At 46.6% G+C, this 26,724-nt stretch overlaps 1 protein-coding gene across 1 annotated transcript in view; it reads right to left on the reverse strand.

The window, feature by feature from the left end:
* Positions 1-3,787: 3,787 nt before the first annotated feature.
* The window catches only part of PIWIL4 (piwi like RNA-mediated gene silencing 4), a 133,434-nt gene continuing 110,497 nt past the window's right edge, over positions 3,788-26,724 (reverse strand). The window contains exons 15-18 of the mRNA XM_066586812.1: positions 25,741-25,894; positions 25,073-25,198; positions 18,761-18,908; positions 3,788-4,025 (exon numbers count right to left, since the gene is read on the reverse strand). Of these exons, the coding sequence (XP_066442909.1) occupies positions 3,909-4,025; positions 18,761-18,908; positions 25,073-25,198; positions 25,741-25,894 (545 nt within the window). The 3' untranslated portion in view covers positions 3,788-3,908. The remainder of the gene's footprint in view (positions 4,026-18,760; positions 18,909-25,072; positions 25,199-25,740; positions 25,895-26,724) is intronic.

Here is a 26,724-nt window from a genome sequence, read left to right on the forward strand (position 1 = left end):
CCTAATCTAGTAAGCTGACTGCGGAGAATCGGGGCAATTCGCAGCACGCTGCGAGCGGAGAATCGCAATAATTCTCTGCTCGTGGACACGGGTCGGCGCTTTCCACAGCAACGTTATGGAAAGCTTCAGCCTGCGTGATTCGCTGTCGTTTTACCGCCGTCGAATTCACGGTCATGGACAGGGGGCCTTAGCCCAGATAAAAAGTTCAAGTTGCCTTTTTTTTCTTGCTCCCAGCAATAAACACGGTAACACAAATAAACAGCAGCCACTGGTGGCCCTTGAGTTTCAGGGCAAGACAGAACCCCCAAGGAAGTTCCGGACTGGATCCCTCCCTACCTCACCCAGGCTGTGTGTGTGTGTGTGAGATATACAACCCACCCAGCACCTTCCTATTTACCTGTCCACAACACACATACTAGCACCTGGGGATCTAAAGGTTATACACCCAGTTAACTCTGACCATGCCATGATGACTTACTTACAAGGTGACCAGGTGGGAATCCCTGTTCCTGGTTGATAGTATAAATGGCTGATGCATAGCTGTAGCAATCTGTGTACTCTGTATACTCAAGAAGTCTGATACAAGGTAAACCATGGAATAGTAGCCTTACAATACTGCAACAAGGAGAACAAGCAAATGGATTTTTTCCAAAACTGTATTGATTTACCCATGTTACAACAGATGCTGGAAGTGGTCTCTATTCAATTCTATGCACCTCTGGGCACATTGCAACATTGGCTGATACTGCCTGCAGCTCTTTTGCGGCGATACTGCAGATAGTGTTTGTGATGGTTTCTTTGCGCTCATACAGGAGAATGTAGTAGAATGTAGTAGCATTGAATGGCTGTGATTGGCTGAAGGCGCACGTGGCTTCAGCCAATCACACTATTCAATGATGTCATTGAATAGTGTGATTGGCTGAAGCCACGTGCGCTTTAGCCAATCACAGCCATTCAATGATGTCATGGCTGCCGGCGTGTGTATTAGCTTTCTGGAAGCGGGGATTTCAAGCCCCGCATTCAGAAAGCTATGCTGCGCCGGGACGAGGAGCGAGCGACAGCCTGCCGGAGCGAGCGACATCCTGCCGGAGCGCGACAGAACGCCGGGGCAGGTGAGTAATGAATTTTTTTTTTTTACACTTTTTTTTTTTTGAATTACCGGCGTATAAGACGACCCCCGACTGCAGAGCAGATTTTTCGGGGTTCAAAAGTCGTCTTATACGCCGGTATATACGGTAATAAAAGTTTAAATCACCCCCCTTTTGCCATATCTATTATTAAAATGTCTAAATAATAAAATAAAAATACATATTTGGTATTGTCGCGTCCCTAAAAGTCCGATCTATCAAAGTAGCACATTATTTACCCCGCACGGTGAACGTCGTCCGAAAAAAAAAAAAAGAACGCCAGAAATGCACTTTTTCAGTCGCCCTGTCTCCCAGAAAAAACGCAATAAAAAGCGATCAAAAAGTCGTACGTATTCCGAATTAGTACTTACAGAAAATACAGGACATCCAACAAAAAATGAGCCATCGCTGAACTACATCGACGGAAAAATAAAAAAGTTATTGCGCGCACAAGATGACGGCAGAAAATAATTGAAATAAATTAAATGTCTTTGGGGAAACACAAGAGTAGTAGAGTGAAAAAAACTATAGAAGTTTGGTATCGTAGTAATTGCACCGGCCCATAGAATAAAGTTATCATGTCGTTTTTGTTGCAATTTGTGCGCCGTAGAAACAAGACGCACTGAAAGATGGCGGAATGTCGTTTTTTAAAATTTTTTTACTCCACTTGGAATTTTTAAAACGTTTTTCAATACATTACAGTATATTAAATAGCATCATTGAAAAATACAACTCGTCCCGCAAAAAAACAAACCTTCATACAGCAACGGCGATGGATAAATAAAGGAATTATGATTTTTTTTAAGGGGGGGGGGGAACGAAAATGGAAGAAAAAAAAACGGGCCGCGTCATGAAGGGGTTAAAGTGGTTAAAAACCCATTTTCATACTCCTGATTAGCGCATTGGGGCATTAGAGGGGTCCTCTGTTCAGTATCCTCATCTCTTCTGGAGAATGGTTACATAAAGCTTCTCTCTCTCTGCGGGATTGTCCTGTCTTGCATATACAATCAATTCATGTGAATGGACACGGTGTAGTTTCTCATTTCCCCAGTGGTGGCGCTGCATGGAAACTGAAAATTTACTGCCATGGTTCGCTACAGTTGATCAAGGGGTCCCAGCAGGATACTTTGTCAAAAAAGACCGTTCTAACAAGTAGGGATTTTCACTATGCAGGTTCATCCATCCAATGTATAGGTAACTACATACCTCAGCCCCATTCACTTGGATTGGATGGTGTGGCATTTCTACCCAGCAAGTGATCATTAGCGGGGCTGTGCAGAAGAGATGCTAAGGGACCTCAGTCCCGTTGTTAGTTCTCCAAATCTGTGGGGGTCCCACATTCCTCATAATTTACAGCGCACATCTACGTTAGCTCACAACAGGTGTAGCTCTCAAATTTTAGGCACGTGGAAAGCCAGGGACGTAGGTCTGTGTCTCCACATATGTAGAAAAGCTGTGACATTTAGACAAAGGTCGGACATTGACCTGCAGAACTGACACCTTCTAATAGGTGGCGCTGTGGAGGCATTGCTCCATCTTCCCATTTGCACTTGCCCAGCCAGCAACCTACTGCACACTGATGAGGGGAAAATACTCTGACCCAGTCTATCTGTGCATGGTGATCTTTCCCTTGGGGAGAAGCCTCAGGCTTTGGCTCATAATCCCCAGTCCTTGTTACAAGGTTTGATAAAAGGTCAGACATTGACTTGCAGCAATGTTGCCTTCTAATAGGTGGCGCTGTACAGGGATTATTTCATCTTCCCATTTACATTAAAGGGGTTGTCCCGCGCCGAAACGGGTTTTTTTTTTTCAACAGCCCCCCCGTTCGGCGCGAGACAAACCCGATGCAGGGGTGAAAAAAGAAAACCGGACAGTGCTTACCTGAATCCCCGCGCTCCGGTGACTTCTTACTTACCTGGTGAAGATGGCCGCCGGGATCTTCTCCCTTGGTGGACCGCAGGGCTTCTGTGCGGTCCATTGCCGATTCCAGCCTCCTGATTGGCTGGAATCGGCACGTGACGGGGCGGAGCTACCAGGAGCCGCTCTCCGGCACGAGCGGCCCCATTCAGAAAAGAAGAAGACCGGACTGCGCAAGCGCGTCTAATCCGGCGATTAGACGGCGAAAATTAGACGGCACCATGGAGACGGGGACGCCAGCAACGGAACAGGTAAGTGAATAACTTCTGTATGGCTCATAATTAATGCACGATGTATATTACAAAGTGCATTAATATGGCCATACAGAAGTGTATAGACCCACTTGCTGCCGCGGGACAACCACTTTAACAAATTTGCCACATTGGACATTATTGTATTCTACAGCGCCATAAGCCTGGGTTCACACGGGGGGCGTATTCCCGCCGGAAATCCCGCGGTTTGGCCGTAGCCAAAACCGTGAGATTTCCGCCGGGCTTTGAAGCGGCCCGGCCGCTCGCTTTTCCGCTGCAGCCGGCGCTCCCATAGAGGAGAGCGCGGCCGCGGCGGAAAGAAGAGATTATTAGACATGCTGCATATTCTGAAACCGCGGTTTTCAAGGGTGAAGAATCGCGTTAAAGACAGCGGTTCCCTTTATCACATACAGGCAAAACGGACAACAAAAGTGCAAATAACATTTTAATTAAAAAAACTGAAAAATTGTTACAAAATGTTAAAACGCCCTATAAAACTAAAGTAACAAATGTCAAAGCTTAAAACTCAGCACTTCAGATAACCCGACAACAGGGAAGGGGAAGGTGTTTTTCCATGTCTGCCATTACTCATCAGACTCTAGAAAACATCTACTTAGAGGTAAAACAAGGTGTTTGAAAGCTCAATTCTTGGCTCTCGGTGGATGCTCTGTCCAACAAGGAAGGTGAGTTTATGGGCGTACTGGCAAGGAGCGGGCACACGGATCACACCCTGTGAAGAAAGAACACATACAAGATAATGAGGCAGATAATATCTACTTTCCAAGAACATACTTAGCGTTTGACATGAGAGAAAACAAGGCAACCAAAATGTTATAGATGACCCACCACTTAAGATCTAGACCACACTCCCAATATGCCTCCAACCACCCTCACACCATCAGCACCTTTTAGACCTCTTCTTACCTTGTGTGTAATATAAGCAGGAATGTATTTATAGTGTGGGCAATTAGAGTAGACAACCAACAGATTGAGATTAGACGTGGAGTGAAGATGCACTGTGGTCACTACCACGCAGTCAGCACCACCCCACTACTCCAGCACCCACTGAATCAATGTCACGTCATGTTAACAACTATATGATAGTATCTTAGGCTGAAAGAAGACAATGTCCATCCACTTCAGCCTGTTTCCACCCCCTCCTTGTTGATCCAGAGGAAGGCAAAAAACCCCAATGAGGCAGAAACCAATTTATCACATTTTAGGGGAAAAAAATTACGTCCCAACTCCATAATAGCAGTCAGAATAATCCCTGGATCAACGCTTGTAAGTTACTACCTGACTCCAAGACCTGGACAAACAAACCCCACTGGTTATTTAAAGGGGTTCTGTCACTAAAAAAGAAAAATGCTCTACTTATCTATTCCTCCCCATCAGTCTACTTACCAGATCTTTACCTCCAATCTAATGTGGTTAGATTATAGGCATGTATACCTCTGATAGTAAATTTATTTTGCGTGCTGTTGCCAATTTTGGTTTCTGCTTCTACTGTGTGTTGCAGCCATGGTTTAATGTGAACCTATATATTTCTATTGGGATATATTTCCAATGGGTAGTGCTGACCCCCTTTTTCCCTTCCTGTACAAATATTGTGAAGTTTTGGCTGCCTTCACTGGGTCGTGCACACCTGCCGCCCATTTACCACCTGTCCCACCTATTGGAACATCTATATTTGCAGGCTTAGTCCCAAGAGAGGAGCATTTTGCAGTTTCCTTTATGGACACGGGCACATTCCTTGTCTTTTATCCTCCATTTCTTTAGGCTATGGATATGAATACACTAAACAATGCTATTTATGCATTAATGATGGATCAACCATTTGAATTAGGGGCGCTCATTACTATGCATTAATTATGGGTACCCATCACATCACATCTCCTATATCATACACTGCCCAATTTTTATGCAATGCATATTGCGGTATTTGCTTTGAGATGCTTTTCTGCATAATAATCTACAGCACGATATCTATGGACGAACCTAAGCATTACGGCAACAACTATATCTTAATAGCTTCAGTACCGGCACAGCTCATCCTTTTATTCGTCTCGCACCATGCAGTCAATCGGTACGCACTAACCAACGGAGCCTAACATCTAGGTCTCCATGGTTACTGGTACTCTGCAGCCGACCAATCATCTCCTGGGACTAGTTCCTCCCCGCGAAGTAACTCCTCCCATAGATGTCATGATGTCATTGCGTGGTCACATGGTCTCGGGTGAGCGTGGTGACGTAACCAACGTTACTGTCACCCGCTCTACCCTTTCCCTGCACGCCTCTACGCCACCGCGTCATGGCGCGGCCACTCCTCCAGACGTCATTACGTCACCCCATTAACACAGGGTCTCGGATGAGCGCTATGATGTTGATCATCACAGCCAGCGTCATCGGCACTAATAGCGATCCTACCCGCGGACAGGTACAGTCGCTCAAACACTAGTTGTTTATATAATAAAGGGCTTTTACCACACTCCTTTTTAAGAGGAGGTGTTACATGGATGGCCGGTATATTGAGACATAGAGTCCCTCCCACTGCTATGAGGGGGCGGTCTCTAATAATGGTGTCTATTCATTGGATAATGGGGACATACCCCCACGGGGGCGTTAGCCTCTTTGCCTCATTTAAGACATGCAATTCCTGTGAGACAACATTTCCCTCCTGTCTGCCATCAAGACAGGGGTTGTTCTCCTCTTCCCACTTTCTCTGGTATTCTAACCGAATTGGGGTTTACCCCCTTTTTCTGATTCAGGAGCATTTACCACAAATTATCGGGGCCCTGTTTTGGATTGGACATTGTTTCCAGTATACAATTGTGTTTTGACTTGGCACTTTCAGTAATTTGCGCCAATCTTGACGCCTGATATTCTATAGGTGCCTTGTCTATCTAGGTTAGTTCGGATTTGAAGAGCAGTTTTTCAAACTATCTGGGTTTGTTCTATTGTTAGGGAAGCTTAGGGTGTTCTGCTTTTCGTTTATGGGCGACTTACTATCGGTCCATTTGCCCTGACGTATAGGCACCCCTTATTGGAACATCCAACAGCATTATTTATAATCTAGGGCATTTTTATCATCACGGGCTAATTTAACCATAGATAGGAAAGGTAGTATAATTATCAAGGACTACTACACCTTCATTGTCAGATGACACTATTTTGCATCAAGGTTCCTGATGAGTCTGTATAAGACAGAAACGCGTTGAACCAGTTTTGAACAAGTTTTGAATCAGTCTTGTAAATCTTCCTATAAGAGAGCCCAGTTTGATCATCAACTGGTGCTATGTGCTCAAGAACCAGTTCTGAATTTGTTTTTGAACCGTATTATGCATGAGAGCCCATCATACACCTGATTGTGGTCCTCTGGATTACATCTTATCGGTTCTATTAGAATCTATCGTAATTCTTGATTGGTGGCCTGTGGCCGACATTCTATCGGCCACTATTGAACCAATTTTTAACCAGTCATGAATTCATTTTGTACAAGAACCCAGCAAAACCACTGACTGGTGTTCCCTTATTCAGAACTAAGTTTGAACCTGTTCTGAACCCTATCAAGGAAAAGAACCCATCATATACTATCGCTTGGGGTTCTTTGGTTGGCATCTGATCGGTTATCATCCTCTGCCCTTTATTCCTCGAACAGGGCATTTCCCTGGATGGAATCGAACCTGTCTCTTATTGAGACTTTATTACAATCAAAAGATCGGTGTCTTTCGACCCTCATCAAGTCGCTTATTGTTGTGTTCCTAGTCTATTAGATAGGACTTTGTCTGGGTCGAAGTGCTCGTTCATTAGACGCTAGCTGTAAATCACCGACTCTGGTGGAGTCATCAGCCCACAACCATCTTGTTCAAGAGGATTTAGTCCGACACTGGCCTCGAATCACATCTAAATAAAGTTATATCATTCTATATTATTAGTTTACCTCGGATAGGCATTAGTGTCTCGTTTTCCAGCACCCCCTTGGACTACAATAGAGGGGCCAGCTTCACCCAATTTTTCCCGGTTCTTTTCCAGTATAGAACCTCTTGTTCTGTTATTGTCTGTCTTGTTTGTCTAATTTTTGTGAGGCTTAGGGCTCATGTCCACGGGCAAAATGAGATTTAAAATCCGCAGCGGATCTCCCGCGCGCGGATCCGCACCCCATAGGGATGCATTGACCACCCGCGGGTAGATAAATACCCGCGGATCGTCAATAAAAGGGATTTAAAAAAAAAATGGAGCATGAAAAAATCTGGACCATGCTCCATTTTCGTGCGGATCTCCCGCGGGGACGGCTCCCGCGGGCTTCTATTGAAGCCTATGGAAGCCGTCCGGATCCGCGGGAGACCTAAAATAGGAATTTAAAGAATTTACTCACCCGCAGCGGGCCGCGAAGCTCTGCTCTTCCTCACGGCCGCATCTCCCTTGCTTCGGCCCGGCGGATGTGCCCGGCGCATGCGCGCGGCACGTCGACGACGTGCCGGCGACGTGCCGCCGGCGTAAGGAATTCATCCGCCGGCCGAAAAAGAAGATCCGGCCGTGAGGAAGAGCAGTGCTTCGCCGCCCGCTACGGATAGGTAAATTCTTATTTATTGTTATTTTCAGCGCTCATGTCCGCGGGGCAGGAGGGACCCGCTGCAGATTCTACATGTAGAATCCGTAGCGGGCCCGATTTTCCCCGTGGACATGAGGCCTTAAATACGATTCTAAATATATTTATCATTAAAAGTTATATTTTAGGGGATACACCCAGTGACTAATACTGAACCCTGTGGCACCCCGCTAGCGACGGTGGCCCAATCAGAGTACGAACCATTTATTACCACCCTCTGCTTTCTATCTCCGAGCCAGTTCTTTACCCAGATACACACGTTTTCACCCAATCTGAGCTGTCTCATTTTGTATATCAGCCTATTATGCGGCACGGTGTCAAATGCTTTAGAAAAATCCAGATAGATGAGATCAATAGAGGGCCAGTGCTTTCAGTCCAATTCCTTTAACCGTTTATGCCCAACATGGCGGCCCCATCACTTACCGATCATCCTGGTTATTGGGAAGCAGGAGACGTGGAATTGTTTGGAATTAAAATCGATTGTTCAGAACTTAATTCTCTCTCAATGTGTTGATTTTTGGCTCATTCGAGCGTTTCTTTATGGTGTGCCACTTTCTCTGTGTATTCAGTGACAGAACTATCTATAAACCCCAGCGAATCCAACTGCAGTCAGCTGTGTGCAGATGTGATGTGCTGTCTAGTGATGTGTGAAGTCCTATAAGAAGGCTGTAGAGATAATTAGCGAGTGACAGAGCCTGTTTGTAAAACTAAACGTGATCTGACATCGTATCACAATCATCAGCATTTGTCCTTACTGCTAGATCCTTGTTCCAAAAACAAGTGGCTCTTGGGCCCTCAGCATGTGGCTAACGAGACACCGGCAGAGATGATTGTGTATGGATGCTTAGAGGCTGTACAGCAATTGAGAAAACATGGTCGCTGTCCGTGCAGTCTGTGAAACGTGTCCTACAATGTAACTAGGACAGGCTGCACTTTAGGACTGGAAGTGGAAGAGAACAGAAGTACGGGCAAAGGGTGGCACAGCCTAATGCCGCACTATCAGGCTGAAGGCTAAGCCTGCAAAAAAACCAAGAGTGTGGCATTAAGCTCCTCTGGTCTAGAAATGCATTTAACCTAGTTAATCAAGTTACGTTCTCGGACGGGTTTCTCACGTTGCATTGACATCCTGGAGACGCCTTTTAATACTAAACCTATAAACTTCTCTGCATCTATACTGCGGCAATACATTCCTCTGGTTTCATACATTTTTTTTGCCATATACAATTTTCTGAGAATTAATTGTGGCACGTAGTACTGCATGTTGTATCGTGGAGGGGTTCTCTGCTGTAAGAGTACTTCTGTAGGAAGATGGCAGCCCACAGAGTGTCTACAGATCTGCGGTACAGAATTGGAGGGACTCTGAATGTCGCTGCACAGTTTGTCCACGTGGCTTTGCTGCGGTCTTGACGGCTTACTGGAACTTCACACCAGGATCAGGGCGAATTAACATGGCTGTGGGCGCAACTACGCTTGGCAGCACGGAGCCAGGTTGTGCCTGAATGAGGGAAATTTCTTCTCCCTCGCCGGCAGTTCAAACTCCGAGCCAGAGTGCAGGAGTTTGAAAAAAGAGGTGGGAAGTCGGTGGCTGTCCCCGGATCTCTGCAGCATGTAGTTTAACTGTGTGCCAGAAAGATAGGGCAGATGGTGGAAACTAAATCACTGAATACCATAGAGATCACTGGTTTAATTGTGTCCCGTTATTCAGCCGTGATTATCATGGCCGTACAAGGGGGACAAAACCACGCTCGTCTGAATCTGCCCTCAGAACCATACATTTTGCAAATAACACCAGGCTCCTTCACACAGTATTTGCGCATGTATTTTACATGTGTAATATGTAGAGAATAGAACACACTGATTTCGATGGGTTCACTTACATGGGCGTATGTTTCCTGCGTAATTCGGTTGCGTTAAAAGACTAAGCAGCATGCGCTATCTTCCTGCGCATTTGCGCACCAACTGTCCCTAAAGAAGCCAATAGGGGGTGCATAAATGCGCGGACAATACATTAGGAGATGCGTATTATACCGCGTAATTCATCTGGAACTAAATAGCCATTTAAAGTGGCACGGCGTGTTTGCTGGGCACAAATTACCATGCCCAACGGGCAGGAAAAATACACTGATATGCAAAAAATGGCATCATTTCCACAAAAACGCACTGCTAAGGCGCATGCAAATGTGCATATACTTGTGTGAAGGAGGTACGTTTACACCGGAAAACAAGATCCATGTTCATTTAAGTGGCCTTCATACCAGCAATACCGAATGTGTGAGGCACAATCAATGATACATGGGATCATTCATCGCCCATAAAGTGTCATCAGGTCAGCAGAACATGTATGAGCTGCCCTATTCACATAGGCAGGTGTGCTGTTAACAACCACGTTTTTTTGGACTCGGTTTGGATCGTTTGCTTGTTTTTTGCTGATCAGGGGCGCCGTCAGACAGCCCAATAATTGGCAAATGATTGTTCAATGCCTGACCATTGAACAGTGTTAGCGCCCATTCACACTGCGTTGCAGATTTAATTTTCCTGCTCTATTATGAGAGCAGGAAAATGGGATCTCCTAGCTGAAGGGATTTGTTTCATAATGGATCTGAATGGTGCAGAACGGACCCCATTGACTATAATGGGGTCTGTTCAGTTCCTGTCATCTGGTCTGGAATTTCACCAAATGAAAAGAGTCCTGAATGCAGTATTTCACACCAGATCTGCACCGACGGCTCTGAGTGGAGCTTTTGGCACAGATGTCAATGAGCCCTAAAAGGGTCAAGTACAGTAGATCTGTCACTTGGGTTCTGGGTCAAGGAACATGGCCAAGACTAACAATTTGGAATTTACACCAGTAGAGTATTATTGGCTTTTTTTCATCTTCTTGGTTACCATTATCTACTGTAAAACCTATTGGCGTCCCCTCTACTAACGGCTCTTTCAACCCGCTGTATACTAGTTGTATACGGTTATTACATTTACATTTGTACTTATTCCAGACACATCTTTGATAGACTCTTTATATCTGTAGCACCTAATATGAGTTGGGAAGCCTGCTCTATGGGAACATTTTGGTTTTTCATACAGTATGAATCAAGGTTCAGTTCCTCCAGACCTTGATGATTTCTAGACGTCTTCAGTCTTGTGGAGTGATCGGCATCATTTCCTGCATATTGTCTCCGTGGGACTAATGCGTCTTCGCTGTGTGTTAGCTGACGGATGGAGATTCAGCGAGGACCTTTGGCTGAGTACCGGCATCGGTTTGATAATTTTGGGTTTTGTTAGAATAAATGATGTCGGACAATTTATTTTCCCGCTGAGTCGGAGCTCCGAGTCTTCATGAATGTGATTATTAAAGTTTCCTCAGCGGCTAATAGACTGCCAGGTAACAACTGTTAGAATCAGACAATTTGTGTTACGTGCAGATTTAATTGCAGACTTCACCGCATGTATTGCAAAAGGTGAAATAAGAGAAGGCGATCTGTGACAAAACTGATGTGCGGATGGTATTAAGGTCCCCAGCATGTTCTGAATCCCATCACATACTTTGTACTGCAGAATGTTGTGGACTCTCAGGACAGAATCCGTGACGGGTGAGTTCACCCTTAAAGGGGTTGTCCCGCGCCGAAACGGGTTTTTTTTTTTTTTTAACCCCCCCCCCCGTTCGGCACGAGACAACCCCGATGCATGGGTTAAAAAAACAACCCGCACAGCGCTTACCTGAATCCCGGCGGTCCGGCGTCTTCATACTTACCTGCTGAAGATGGCCGCCGGGATCCTCTGTCTCCGTGGACCGCAGGGCTTCTGTGCGGTCCATTGCCGATTCCAGCCTCCTGATTGGCTGGAATCGGCACGTGACGGGGCGGAGCTACACGGAGCCGGCATTCTACACGAGCGGCCCCACAGAAGACTGCAGAAGACCTGGACTGCGCAAGCGCGGCTAATTTGGCCATCGGAGGGCGAAAATTAGTCGGCTCCATGGGAACGAGGACGCCAGCAACGGAGCAGGTAAGTATAAAACTTTTTATAACTTCTGTATGGCTCATAATTAATGCACAATGTACATTACAAAGTGCATTATTATGGCCATACAGAAGTGTATAGACCCACTTGCTGCCGCGGGACAACCCCTTTAATGGAAGGGCAATAATGCAACGCTCTCACATTAGTTTATTGTCAGGGGTATCTAGCCTAGTATATTACGCTATGAAAATAATCATACGAACCACGGCTATTATCACCCTCAAAACCCATATTTTCTGCTGTGCTAATGCATCAAAAATAAAAAACAAAGTAACTTTGCAAACAGTCTTAAAGGGATATTCCACTCAAAAGTATTAAATGGGTTGTGCCATGTTTCACAGATTGGTGGGGCTCTAACCACTGGGAACTTACTTTTGTGGATTCATGAAAAACTCTTCTTGTTGCCCTGATCCATTCTCTTCTTGACTACTGTAACTCTCTACTGATCGGTCTTTCCCTCCCCAATCCATCCTGAACACAGCAGCCAGGCTCATCTTCCCATCCAATTGGTATACCGATGACTCCACCCTATATAAGTGACTATACCAATGCCTCCACCCTGTTCCAGTCACTGCGCCAATGTCTTTGCCTTATGGCGGTCACTGCACTAATACCTCCACCCTATGCCAGTCACTAAACCAATGCCTCCATCTTGTTCCAGTCGCTGCACCAAAGCTTCCATCCTGTTCCAGTCATTGCAACGATGCTTCTACCCTGTGTCAGTCACTGCATTGGCTGCCCATCCTCCATAGCGGTGGTGGCAGGGGGCACCCAGAACCCTCTCTGTGGGCAGGCGCACCATCACCCCAGCAGAGACGACAGTTAGGTCAACGACTGCATTTTGTTGGCACTCATGCAGAGTGTTTACACAGGCAGAGTTCTGCTCCATTTACACGAGAAAAGTGTCAGGCAAACAATGCCCAACAGTGTGTTCTAGCGATGCTCCCACCTGTGCTGTGACACAGGCACAAGTATCACTAGCATTGCTCATAGCGCTGCTAGCATGGAGGCGGAATGGACTGTGGAGCGTTCTCGCCCCTATTCACTGCAAACAGACAGTCCCTCAGAAGAGAACAACTGCTGTTTATACTGAACGGTGCTTTGTTCGGTTTTCTGTATGCAGAAAGTGAACTGCTAGAAATTCTCATTCATTTGCTGCATGCATTTACACGGGACGACTATTGTCCAAGTACCTGCGGGAGTGCGGGAATTTTAAACAATTTTGAGCGATAATCGTCCGGTGTAAATGGCTGTGTTGGCACTTTGAGATCATTAAGTGGGTTTTAGGTTGCAGTTTGGGGACTCGGTCTATAAGCCTGGGTTCACACAGGGCGGATTTGCAGCGGTTTGCCATTGCATATTCGCACTGTGGCAAAACCGCTGCGTCTGCAGTGCAATGCAGTGCAAATGTGTTTGGGCAAAAAGCTGGTCTCACAGGATGGATTTTTTCCGCAGTGCGGAAATGCAGCTGCGGTGCGGTTTTTCAAGACGCAGCATGTCCATTCTTTTGTCCATAGACCTCTATGGATGCAGCAAAGTCCGCTGCAAAAGTAACAAAGCGCTGCGGAAAAAAAAGCATGCGGATTTTTCGCGTGGAAAATACGCAAGACAAAAAAAAACCGTTTGAAGCCGTTTTGCCGCAGAAGCAGTTTTTCTGCGGCAAAACTGCAACTGAAAAACCGCTGCAAAACTGCAACAATTCCGCCCTGTGTGAACCCAGCCTAAAAGATTCGCCCTCACTGGTTTGTAGAATACAATTCTATCACTCTGATGCATACAGCTCTCCGCGGGGCTGCAGTGTCCTATATCACCTCCTTTATCTCTTTCCATAACTCTACATGTGATTTCCATTTTGCTAATGATCTCACACTAAATTCCTCCATAATCCAAACCTCCCACTCTCGTCTCCAAGGCTTTTCCTGAGATGCACCACTTTTTGCGTGAATACACCACCCTGGACAATCAGGTTAATTCCTAACACCCACAATTTCAGTGTGCCCTAAAAAACCATCTCTTTTGGGATGCTTATTACATCCTCCAATTTAAAGGGGTTGTCCCGCGGCAGCAAGTGGGTCTATACACTTCTGTATGGCCATAATAATGCACTTTGTAATATACATTGTGCATTAATTATGAGCCATAAAGAAGTTATAAAAAGTTTTTTACTTACCTGCTCCGTTGCTGGCGTCCTCGTTCCCATGGAGCCGACTAATTTTCGCCCTCCGATGGCCAAATTAGCCGCGCTTGCGCAGTCCTGGTCTTCTGCTCTCTTCAATGGAGCCGCTCGTGCAGAATGCCGGCTCCGTGTAGCTCCGCCCCGTCACGTGCCGATTCCAGCCAATCAGGAGGCTGGAATCGGCAATGGACCGCACAGAAGAGCTGCGGTCCACGGAGGAAGAGGATTCCGGCGGCCATCTTCACCGGTAAGTATAGAAGTCACCGGAGCGCGGGGATTAAGGTAAGCGCTCCGGTAAGCTTTCTTTAGGTCCCTGCATCGGGGTTGTCTGGACAACCCCTTTAACTCTTCTCTCTCTACCCATATCCTACATTCACCCTCAGAACCTCATCCCAGCATCCACCAATATCCCCCACATATACAGTGGTATGACTGGCTATGGACCATTGTACAGAACAAGCACTGCTACCTCTTGTGTCACCCCTATTTCCTCATAGAGTGTAAGCGCTTGTGAGCAGCACCCTCCCCCCATTGTTCACATTTTTTCTTAAGTTTACTACTGGATAGGAGCCATCCATATACGCGGGTCCTAAGCCCGGATAAACGGGGACGGTTAGGGTAAGACTTGGCGACCTACCCTGTAAAAACTTTGTCATGGAAACCGCAATGAAAGAGTTCACAAATCATTCAGATATGGTATCTAATGGCAGACCCCTCAGGGCAACTGGGGAAAAAGAGCAAGGTCTGAGTACAAGTAGTCGGGGTTTTCCTCATGACGCAACTGGGGGGGAAGCCCTCGGGAAGCCCAGCTGCTGCTGCACCTCATGATGATCGGAAAGGACTGCGCTGTACCAAAGGTCACATACTAGCAACATGGAATGTGCGTGACACGAGTCTAGGGAAATTGGACATTGTGAAACGCGAAATGTCAAGACTTAACATTGATATTCTTGGGATTAGTGAATTGCACTGGACAGGTAATAGATATTTTCAGTCCGATGAATTCACATTGCTCTATGCCGGACATGAGGAAATCAAGAGGAATGGAGTAGCCTTTATTACAAACAAGCGGACCTCAAGGGCAGTAGAAAGTTTTAGAACAATCAGCGACCATATCATTGCAATCTGGATACGTGGTAAGCCAGTGAACATCTCAGTCTTACAGGTCTATGTCCCAACAACTGATGCTGTTGAGAAAACCATTGAAGATTTTTATGCTGACGTCCAGAAAACGCAAAACGAAGCACCAAAGAAGGAAAACATTTACATTGTGGGCAACCTCAATTCAAAAGTCGACAGCCAGCCAGAAGCAACCATCACAGGAAGATTTGGGCTTGGTGAAAGAAATGCAGCAGGTGATCGCCTGGTACAGTTCTGCCAAGAAGATCAGCTCAGGATAACAAACACATGGTTAATAAACAGTAAATCAGAAGCGGCGCTCCAATGGTGTACAACGAAATTACAGACAGGAACAAAATGAAAAAGGGGACTCACCGCAACTGAACCGGTCCTGATGGGAAGGAACCGGTCAGTTCGTGGGTCCACTGAGGTGTTTCAAATCAACGTTGGTGGTCCTGAGACATCCCCTAGGGGAGAGCAGCAGCGAGCGACTCCGAAACAGTGTTGTCAAGGAGGAAAGAAATATAAATTTTAAAAGAGACAGAAAAACTCACTTGATGCGCTCCATCCAACTGTATCAACAAGTGAAAATCTTACTTGATGTGGGAAGATTTTCACTTGTTGATACAGTTGGATGGAGCGCATCAAGTGAGTTTTTCTGTCTCTTTTAAAATTTATAAACACATGGTTAATGCAACCCAAATGCTGAGTGTACACGCGGACCTCTCCCAATGGCCTCCATCGAAATCAGATTGATTACATCCTGTGTAATCATTGTTGGCAAAGTTCAGTCGCTGGTGTCAACTGCGGCACTGATCATGGACTCCTTGCAGTTAAGATCAAGATCCAATTCCGTAGCATTAAGAAAGGTGCTCCATTGAGAAAACCTGAAATCTCTAAAATTGTCCAATCATACACTATTGAGGTAGCAAACAGATTCAAACTGCTTGACACATCAGAAAAGCAACCAGAAGAACTATGGCACGAAATACAGTCCACGGTTATGGAAACAGCCAATAAGCATCTCACCTATAAGAAGCAGGAAAATTGATGCTATTGGTTGTCCGAGCAAACCCTCAGAATAGCTGCTAAAAGAAGAGCAGTAAAGGCGGCCGGCAACAAAGACGAAGTTTGGCAACTAAATGCCGATTTTCAGCGAGCGATAAGGAAAGATAAGGAAATGAACTGGAATGAGCGTTGCAAACAAATCAAAGCAGAAGCTATGAAAGGCCATATCCAAGGTCTATATAAACAGGTCAAGATGGTCCAAATACCTTTCTTGGGACGCAACAGCACAATCAAAGGCAAAAATTGGAAGGAACTGAATGACCAACAGAGTATCAATGATGGGTGGAGGGAATACTCAGAGCAACTATATGCGTGCAACCACATACCTGGACCATTGCATCATGGCAGCCTGTGGACTTGGAGCCTCCATTATGGAGTCAGAAGTGGTTATGGCAATGAAACAACTAGCCAAAAGTAAAGCACCTTAGATAACATACTGGCAGAGCTATTGCTGCCAGTACCAGTGAGAACCATCACAGAGCTGTGCCAGGCAGTACGGGGCATCCATACAATGCCACAGGACTGGAAACGATCTGTCTTTATCCCTCTACCAAAGAAAGGCGACTCCCAGAACTGCTCCAACTACTGAACAATAGCCCTCACTCCGCATGCAAGCAAGATCCTTCCCAAAATTATACAGGAAAGCCTGAGGTTAGTGGTTGAAGCGTCGCTCCCTGATGCGTAGGTAGGATTCCGGCGAGAACGCGGCACCCGCGACCATATTGAAAACTTGCGATGGACCATGGAAAAAGTTCGAGAATACCAAAAGAATATCTACATGTGCTTTATTGACTACATAAAGGCCTTTGACTGCGTCGACCATGACAAGCTGTGGCACGCCCTACAAGAGCTGGGCGTATCGGCACATCTAGTCAAGCTGATAAAGTCACTTTATACCAATCAAGAAGCCGCTGCAAGAACACAGTATGGGGACACAGATTGGTTTGGGATCTGCAATGGCGTCTGACAGGGCTGCATCCTCTTACCCTTCTTGCGTAACCTATATGCGGAAGTGATAATGCGGAAAATGGACCTAGATGAATTAGAAACTGGGGTGAAAATAGGCGGCAGAAACATCAACAATCTCCGTAATGCGGATCACACAACTCTGCCTGCAGAAACAGAAGCCGGTCTGAAGCAGCTAATATGGAAGATTAAACTGAAAGTGAAACAATGGGCCTCCAAATGAATTTAAATAAGACAACTGCAAAAAATGGCCAAATTCAAATCGAAACGAGGTCGTAGAATGCGTGCGAGACTTCATCTTCCTTGGCTCAAAAATTGACCAGGCTGGAGAATCTATGCCAGAGATAAAACGTAGGAGAGCACTGGGGCGAAGCGCAATGCTAAACATGGACAAAGTCTGGAAAAGTAGGGATATCGGTATAGCAACTAAACGCAGGATAGTGCAAACCACTGTTTTCCCCAGAACATGTATGGATGTAAAAGCTGGACTGCGAGGGAAGCTGATAGAAGGAGGATTGATGCGCTTGAGCTGTGGTGCTGGCGAAAGCTGCTGCGTATACCCTGGACGGAAAGAGTAGCAAACAGAAGTCCTGAATTGTATAAGACCCGATATATCACTGGAGGGCAAGATGACCGGACTCAGACTTCTTTTTTCACGATGCTTGGACAGATCAGTGGCAAAAGAAGACCTGGTCACCAAAGAAAATGATAGCTGATACTGTCAGAGCTGATACTGATATGGATATCACACAACTGAAAGAAGCAGAGCAAAACCAAAAAACATGAAGGGAGGGAGCCTTTAAACGGCTAACAACAACAACTGCTGGATATAATGTCATATTTTGTCTGTATACGGGCCCTCTAATTTGTAAAATGCTGCGGAATGTGTTGGTAAACATTCTTCTTATCATTATTGGTATGGTCTCTTGAGTTTGGTCGTTAAAGCGTTAAACCTGTCATAATCAGAATATTACTTTTTGCCAAGCAGAGATCCAATAGCTAAGGTAAAAACAAAAATGCAGGGTAGGATGCCGTGTAACAGAACAACATTTAGCTGCATGCATATGTACAGATCACACACTGCACTTGTGAATAGCACCTTAGAGATGCACTAGGAAGTCCCTGGGCGGTGCACATCTTACCACCCGCCAGTAGAGGTCACTGTAGCACAGCTATTGCACACCATGCTGTAGACAGCTCTTTCATCTTCTCTGGCAGTCTGCTCTTGATAATTCAGTATAAATCACAAATATACTTACATCTGGCAAATATAATCCCCTTGCAGGTCTGCTATAATCTGTGCTGAATTAACAAATGTAGAGACGCACAGATGCAGCAGATCTTTCTACCTGGCCTGAAACCCATTACACCCAGTGGAAAGAAAGCAAGAGAGGTGTAAAGAGTGGCGGATTCTCCTTTAAAATCGGGTTATACCCTAATATACTGGTGATTAGACCCCCCCCCACCCCCCCACCCCCCATTACAGCACTGACCAGACGCCACTGCTCACCGGCCAGTTGTAGTACAGGTGACACATCTTGTAGGTGAGACGTTGCAGGTGATCCGGTCTCAGGCAGTTGGAGTCGAACAGAACATTGTAGTAGGTGGGATTCACCGTTCCCTGCCGAGCGTTCTGACTTATGAGGAAAAAGTCGTACCTGCGGGAGAGGATAGAAAGGCACACGTTATACCGCATGAAAAAGACAAACCAAACAGAAAAACATTCTGTACTTTATCACTGAACTGATGGAAGAAATAGCAAGCGTCTTATTTATGAGCTGTAAAGAAAGTCGTCCAGGAGTCAGCACCGCTCTATGGAGCAGAGATAAAGTGTCTGTGCTGCCCACAGCAACCAATCAGAGCGCAGCTTTTATTTTACCAGAACTAAAAGCTGCGCTGCCATAGGTTGCTATAGGCAACAAAGACAGTTTTACTTTAAGACACGGCCATAAATCTCCCGTGATTGCAGGGGACTATGCTTCCACTCATTTTCTTACTACATTTCAGTTACATCCTCCTTCTTCTTCTCTCCCCGCTTTCTGAAGCTCAAGATGGAGGACACTGAACTCATCATCTTACCCGCCTGACTCCACCAGATCTATGAATCAAAGTCAACAGCTCCACACAATCACCAGACTCACAAGTCTGCTGTATTAAGCCCCATGTGTACACAACGATTATCGTTTGAATGAACAACTGAACAACTTATTTTCATAGAATGCTAAGCATTTAAATGTACAGATAATTGTGTGAGATCCGCTCCATTTCCCTCATTAGCTATGTAAACTTTGTGTATGTTGTTTGCTCAGGTGGGTGGCTGTTTATACGAGGAATCTCTGTCCAGCAGGGTTTTAATTAGTGTGAGGATAAGCCATTGTCTTCTACAGATGTGAGCAAACAAGTAGTCATTGTCTTCAGCAATGCAAACAATCCCCGCTCCCCTCAAGTTGTTCAGTATTTCAAACAACTGAAGGAACGCCATTTAAATGAAATTCAAAGCAAACAAACTAATGACCATGTTTATGCAGGCTGAACATCCTTCTCTGTGGCCTCCCCTCTAACACTCAAGTCCTTCAAACCCAATCCAAAACTCTGCTTCCCAGCTAATCCACACCTCCCTCATTACTCTCCAGCTTCTCCCCTCTGTCAATACCCTCTTTGACTTCCCATCGTCCAGACAATCCAATTCCAGATCCTATCAATTACATACAAGGCTGTCTACAACCTGTCCTCTCCATACATCTTCATCCACAACCTGTCCTCTCCGCGAATCTCCGCCCACAATCTGTCCTTTCCGTCATCTCCATCCACAACCTGTCGCTGCCATACATCTCTGCGGACAGCCTGTCCCCTCCATACATCTCCGCCCATGACCTGTCCCTGCCGTACATCTCCACCCACGACTTATCCCCTCCATGCATCTCCGCCCACGTCCTGTCCCTTTTATACATCTCCGTCCACAACCTGTCCTCTCCATACATCTCCATCCACGACCTGTACTTTCCATACATCTCCGACCACGACCTGTACCTTCCATACATCTCCACTCATAACCTGTCTTCTCCATACATCTCCATCCACGACCTGTCCCTTCCATATATCTCCATCCACGACCTGTCCCTTCTATACATCTCCGTCCACGACCTGTCCCCTCCATACAAACTCTGTCCACGACCTGTCCCTTCCAAACATTTCTGTCCACGACCTGTCCCTTCCAAACATCTCCACCCACAACCTGTCTTCTCCATACATCTTCATCCACGACCTGTCCCTTCCATACATCTGCACCCACAACCTGTCCCTTCCATACATCTGCACCCACAACCTGTCCCGTCCATACAAGGCTGTCCACGACCTGTCTCCTCCATGCATCTCCGTCCACAACCTATCCCGTCCATACATCTCCACCCACAACCTGTCCCGTCCATACATCTCCACCCACAACCTGTCCCGTCCATACATCTCCACCCACAACCTGTCCCGTCCATACATCTCCACCCACAACCTGTCCCGTCCATTAGAGATGAGCGAGCGTACTCGGAAAAGCACTACTTGCTCGAGTAATGTGCTTTATCCGAGTATCGCTGTGCTCGGGTCTGAAGATTCGGGTGCCGCTGCGGCTGACAGGTGAGTCGCAGCGGGGAGCAGGGGAGAGCGGGCGGGAGAGAGGGAGAGAAAGATCTTACCTCCGTTCCTCCCCGCTCTCCCCTGCAGCTCCCCGCTCCGTGCCGGCACCCGAATCTTCAGACCCGAGCACAGAGATACTCGGATAAAGCAAATTACTCAAGCGAGTAGTGCTTTTCAGAGTACGCTCGCTCATCTCTACCGTCCATACATCTCCACCCACAACCTGTCCCGTCCATACATCTCCACCCACAACCTGTCCCGTCCATACATCTCCACCCACAACCTGTCCCGTCCATACATCTCCACCCACAACCTGTCCCGTCCATACATCTCCACCCACAACCTGTCCCGTCCATACATCTCCACCCACAACCTGTCCCGTCCATACATCTCCACCCACAACCTGTCCCGTCCATACATCTCCACCCACAACCTGTCCCGTCCATACATCTCCACCCACAACCTGTCCCGTCCATACATCTCCACCCACAACCTGTCCCGTCCATACATCTCCACCCACAACCTGTCCCGTCCATACATCTCCACCCACAACCTGTCCCGTCCATACATCTCCACCCACAACCTGTCTCGTCCATACATCTCCACCCACAACCTGTCTCGTCCATACATCTCCACCCACAACCTGTCCCGTCCATACATCTCCACCCACAACCTGTCCCGTCCATACATCTCCATCCACAACCTGTCCCGTCCATACATCTCCACCCACAACCTGTCCCGTCCATACATCTCCACCCACAACCTGTCCCGTCCATACATCTCCACCCACAACTGTCCCGTCCATACATCTCCACCCACAACCTGTCTCTTCCATACATCTACACCCACAACCTGTACCCTCCATACAAGGCTATCCACGAAATATCTGTTCCACATATCTCTGTCTACAACCTGTTCATTCCATACATCTACACCCACAACCTGTACCCTCCATGCAAGGCTATCCACGAAATGTCTGCTCCACACATCTCTGTCTACAACCTGTTCCTTCCATACATCTCCGTTCACGACGTGTCCTTTTCATACATCTCCACCCACGACGTGTCCCTTCCGGACATCTCCACCCACGACGTGCCCCTTCTGGACATCTCCACCCACGACGTGTCCCTTCCGGACATCTCCACCCACGACGTGTCCCTTCCGGACATCTCCACCCACGACCTGCCCCTCCTGGACATCTCCACCCACGACCTGCCCCTTCCGGACATCTCCACCCACGACCTGCCCCTTCCGGACATCTCCACCCACGACTTGCCCCTTCCGGACATCTCCACCCACGACCTGCCCCTTCCGGACATCTCCACCCACGACCTGCCCCTTCCGGACATCTCCACCCACGACCTGTCCCTTCCGGACATCTCCACCCACGACCTGTCCCTTCCGGACATCTCCACCCACGACCTGTCCCTTCCGGACATCTCCACCCACGACCTGTCCCTTCCGGACATCTCCACCCACGACCTGTCCCTTCCGGACATCTCCACCCACGACCTGTCCCTTCCGGACATCTCCACCCACGACCTGTCCCTTCCGGACATCTCCACCCACGACCTGTCCCTTCCGGACATCTCCACCCACGACCTGTCCCTTCCGGACATCTCCACCCACGACCTGTGTGATAGACATGATAATTAGTCAGTGTAAAATGTCTATTGATTTGTACTAAACTAGATGTATTACGCAGCTGTAGTGACTTTAACTCTTAGAGGCTAATGACTGCATAATTTCATTATAGTAATTGCTGGACAATGGCATGGTGAAAAGATGTGTGTGTGTGTGGTATAATGTTGACTTTGCACACAGTTCCACAGCAGCCTCTTAAAGAGTTAAGTCACATTCCAATACTGAAGAAGCCCCCTCACCCACTCTCCAGCTTCTCAAACAAAGATGCTTTCAGTTTTGAGCACATGCAATAGAACAAAGGACAGGCTTACACAGTGGACTTTGGAGAGGGGTGGGGGATTCTATATGATCCGACAAATGAGAATCCTATATGTTACTGATGTAATCTGTTGCACGCCCATAAAAGGGCGGTTATCATGTGTTACAATAAAAGCCTGAGACTCTACACATTTGTGAAGAGACTCTCCCAGCTTAGACCAGCACTTGTGTCTGATCTGGTCGATGATGTGTGCACACTATACAATTTGGAAGCTACAGAATACCCCAAAACCTGCTGGAGGAAAATATGATCCAGCTCACCTGTCCCTTCCGGACATCTCCACCCACGACCTGTCCCTTCCGGACATCTCCACCCACGACCTGTCCCTTCCGGACATCTCCACCCACGACCTGTCCCTTCCGGACATCTCCACCCACGACCTGTCCCTTCCGGACATCTCCACCCACGACCTGTCCCTTCCGGACATCTCCACCCACGACCTGTCCCTTCCGAACATCTCCACCCACGACTTGTCCCTTCCGGACATCTCCACCCACGACCTATCCCTTCCGGACATCTCCACCCATGACCTGTCCCCTCCGGACAAGGCTGTCTACGACCTGTCCCCCCCATACAAGGCTGTCAACGACCTGTCCACTCCATACAAGGCTGTCCACGGCCTGTTCCTTCCATACAAGGCTGTCCACGACCTGCTCCTCCATACAAGGCTGTCCACGACCTGCTCCTCCATACAAGGCTGTCCACGACCTGCTCCTCCATACAAGGCTGTCCACGACCTGCTCCTCCATACAAGGCTGTCCACGACCTGCTCCTCCATACAAGGCTGTCCACGACCTGTCCCCACCATACATCTCCGCTCACGACCTGTCCCTTATGTACAACTTTGCCAACAACCTGTCCATCCACAACTGGCTGAGTGATCATACTCAAAGGGTGGTCATAAATGGCTAAACATCCAATTGGAAGAATGTGTCAAGTGGGGTACCACAAGGCTCTGTCCTAGGCCCAGTGTTTTTCAACATTTTTATAAATGATGTAGAGGAGAGAATCAAGGGAAAACTGATCAAATTTGCCGAAGACACAAAGCTAGGATGGATAGCTAACACTACAATCGAGAGAGGATTCAAGATTTAGAAAAGCTTAAACAGTGGGCGGCAACTAACAGAGTGATATTTAACAAAAAGAAATGCAAAGTCCTACATTTGGGTAAGAAAAATGAAAAAAAATCACATACAGAATGGAAGGAATTGGGCTAAGCAGCAGCACATGTGAAAAAGACTTGGGTATACTAATAGATCATAGCCTGAACATGAGTCAACAATGTGATGCAGCAGCCAAAAAGGAAAACACAATTCTGGGATGTATTAAGAGAAGCATAGAGTCTAGATCACGTGAGGTAATTGTCCCCCTCTACTCTTCCTTAGTTAGACCTCATCTGAAATACTGTGTCCAGTTCTGGACACACCAATTTAAAAAAAGACATCTATAAACTGGAGCAAGTTCAGAGAAGAGCTGGTGAGCGGTCTGCAGATCATGTCCTATGAGGAAGGGTTAAAGGATCTGGGAATGTTTTGCTTGCAAAAAAGAAGGCTGAAAGGAGACAGAATAGCTGTCTAGAAATATCTCAAGGGCTGCCACAGTGCAGAGGGATTAGATGAAACTGAAAGGGAGGAGACACAGGTTAGATATTAGTCAGTGAGGGTGATCAATGAGTGGAACAGGTTGCCACAGGAGGTGGTGAGTTCTCCTTTAGTGTAAGTCTTCAGAGGCTGGACAGACATCTGTCTGGCATAATTTAGTGATCCTGCATTGAGCAGAGAGTTGGACCAGATGACCCTGGAGGTCCCTTCCAACTCTATCATTCTAGGATTCTAGGAACGAAAACAAATAAGTAGCTGTTTTATTTTTGTCATGCAGCCCAAACCCCATCAGTACCTTTCCTACAAATTTCCTAGGAAAGTTCCGGCACCCTCTATCAAAAAAGGTTCCCCGCTCCTGATCTACATCAGTATCCACACGTGAAAAAGCTTGATTATTGGCAGTTAGGACTGTGCACATATGTGGACGCTGGTTCCCTGAACCAATGGAGGAAAGGACAAGCACAGGCAAGATGAGGCATTCAGCACACTCATGCACCAGTGTCCTAGAAGTAAACTATGGAGAAAAACTCTGCTTTTCCTTAACCTGCTAGTATTGGTAGTAGTAGGAGTATTTTTCCTCAAGGAAGTGATTACATGACATTAATGATACACAAAATGAATTGCTACTTGCCACACTGCTCTTGTAGCGTCACGGTCAACAATGGTTCCCAAAGGCGGGTTCTGTAATCCTCTGTGAGATTCGCTGAAGAACCTGGTGGTACATCTCTTCCTCACCACCACCACTGTAATCCTAGGGCTAGGACAGATATGTTACTGTGAGCTTCAGAAGTGATGTACATGCAAACAAATAAGTTAAAGGGGATTAGAAAAACATGTCTGTTTTCTTCCTGTCCGTGCGTTGTGTGTGGTGTTACAGCTCAAAAGTGAGTGAAGTGAGCTGGAGGAATTACAGGACATCAAGATGGGCAAATGACCATCATGCTGGCTCTGAGTGTAAAGCATGAGACTTGTGGTGTGGAGGACACATGGCCAGACCTGGGCTTTGAATTACACATGTATACATGTAAGCGGACAGCAGCTAGGACCAAGACGTCCATAATTTGCATGGATGACCCATTGATTTCAATAGGCACCTTACAGTAATTCGTGTCTGCTGTGGAGCTGCTGGAAGGGATTTGGATACATCTTCCCCTATAGATTACAGTTGATCACTGGGTTCCCAATTGCAGGACAACCAATCATCAGCTTATCATTAGGGAACACCACTGATTGTTCAGTGTGTGCCACCATTTTAGTAGTAGACTCCTTTTACATATGCTGTCATTGCTACTGTCATACCTGTATCCAGTCTGGGACTCTTTAAAGAAGGTAAGAAGTTGAGGGATTTCATAATCGACAAGCATCTGTAGCTGTCCGTCCCCAACTCCGTCCCGATAGATGATTATACGGTTTGGCAGCTCGTTATTACTTTTCTGCCACTTTTCAATAGCGCCTAATAAGAACACATTGAATGACACGACTTAACAGCTGTAGACATCTTTGGGGGGCAATTTTTTTTAAATTTAAATGCATGTATTTTGGTTTTACAATCATTTTTATAAAGAGGTTTAATTTAAAACATTTTCACAATTTGTCTTCTGCAGCTGCTACATATCAATGTGTATAGAAATATACAGTCTAAAGGTACCTTTACATGGGGCGAGTGCCCGACAGCCGTCCCTTGGACTATCGCTCCTGTGCTTACACAGGAATGTCATTCAAGTGAATGGAGGCGGAGCAGGTTGGATTGTTCCAGATGACCATCTTCATTCACAGTAAGCAGAAGTCATTCAAACATTGATTGGCTCCTGTTTACTATGGCCGATAGTTGCTTGTAATTTAGTTCTGTGGCTGCGTGCCAGAGAGAAACCAAGCCATCAGTCCAGCCTCACTGACCAAACTTTTACTGAGATTTATAGTCCTTTTGCATAGGCCAATTATTGGGTGTGAACATTCCTCCGAATGCTCGCTCACCCGACAACCGGGCTGTGTAACTGGCCGAACAATTAGCTGACGAATGAGCGAACACTGTGAATAGAGAGATGTACAGTTAGCTTATGGGGAAGAACGATCGTAATCATGGTTGTGCGTTCACTCAAGTCGAGTCTCCGCCTGTGTGAAGGAAAATGAAATGAATGCCGATTGACAACATTTTTCTCAAACCTCTTCCCTCCCAAGATTTGTATGTACATCACTAAACGGGACGTGGTTAAAGAAATACAACTGGGAATACCAAAGCAGGGAAACGTTCTAGATATGTTTCCCAGTAAGTTAAAGGACTTT

The sequence above is a fragment of the Eleutherodactylus coqui genome, chromosome 1 (genome assembly GCF_035609145.1).
Source record: "Eleutherodactylus coqui strain aEleCoq1 chromosome 1, aEleCoq1.hap1, whole genome shotgun sequence".
NCBI classification, from domain to species: Eukaryota; Metazoa; Chordata; class Amphibia; order Anura; family Eleutherodactylidae; genus Eleutherodactylus; species Eleutherodactylus coqui.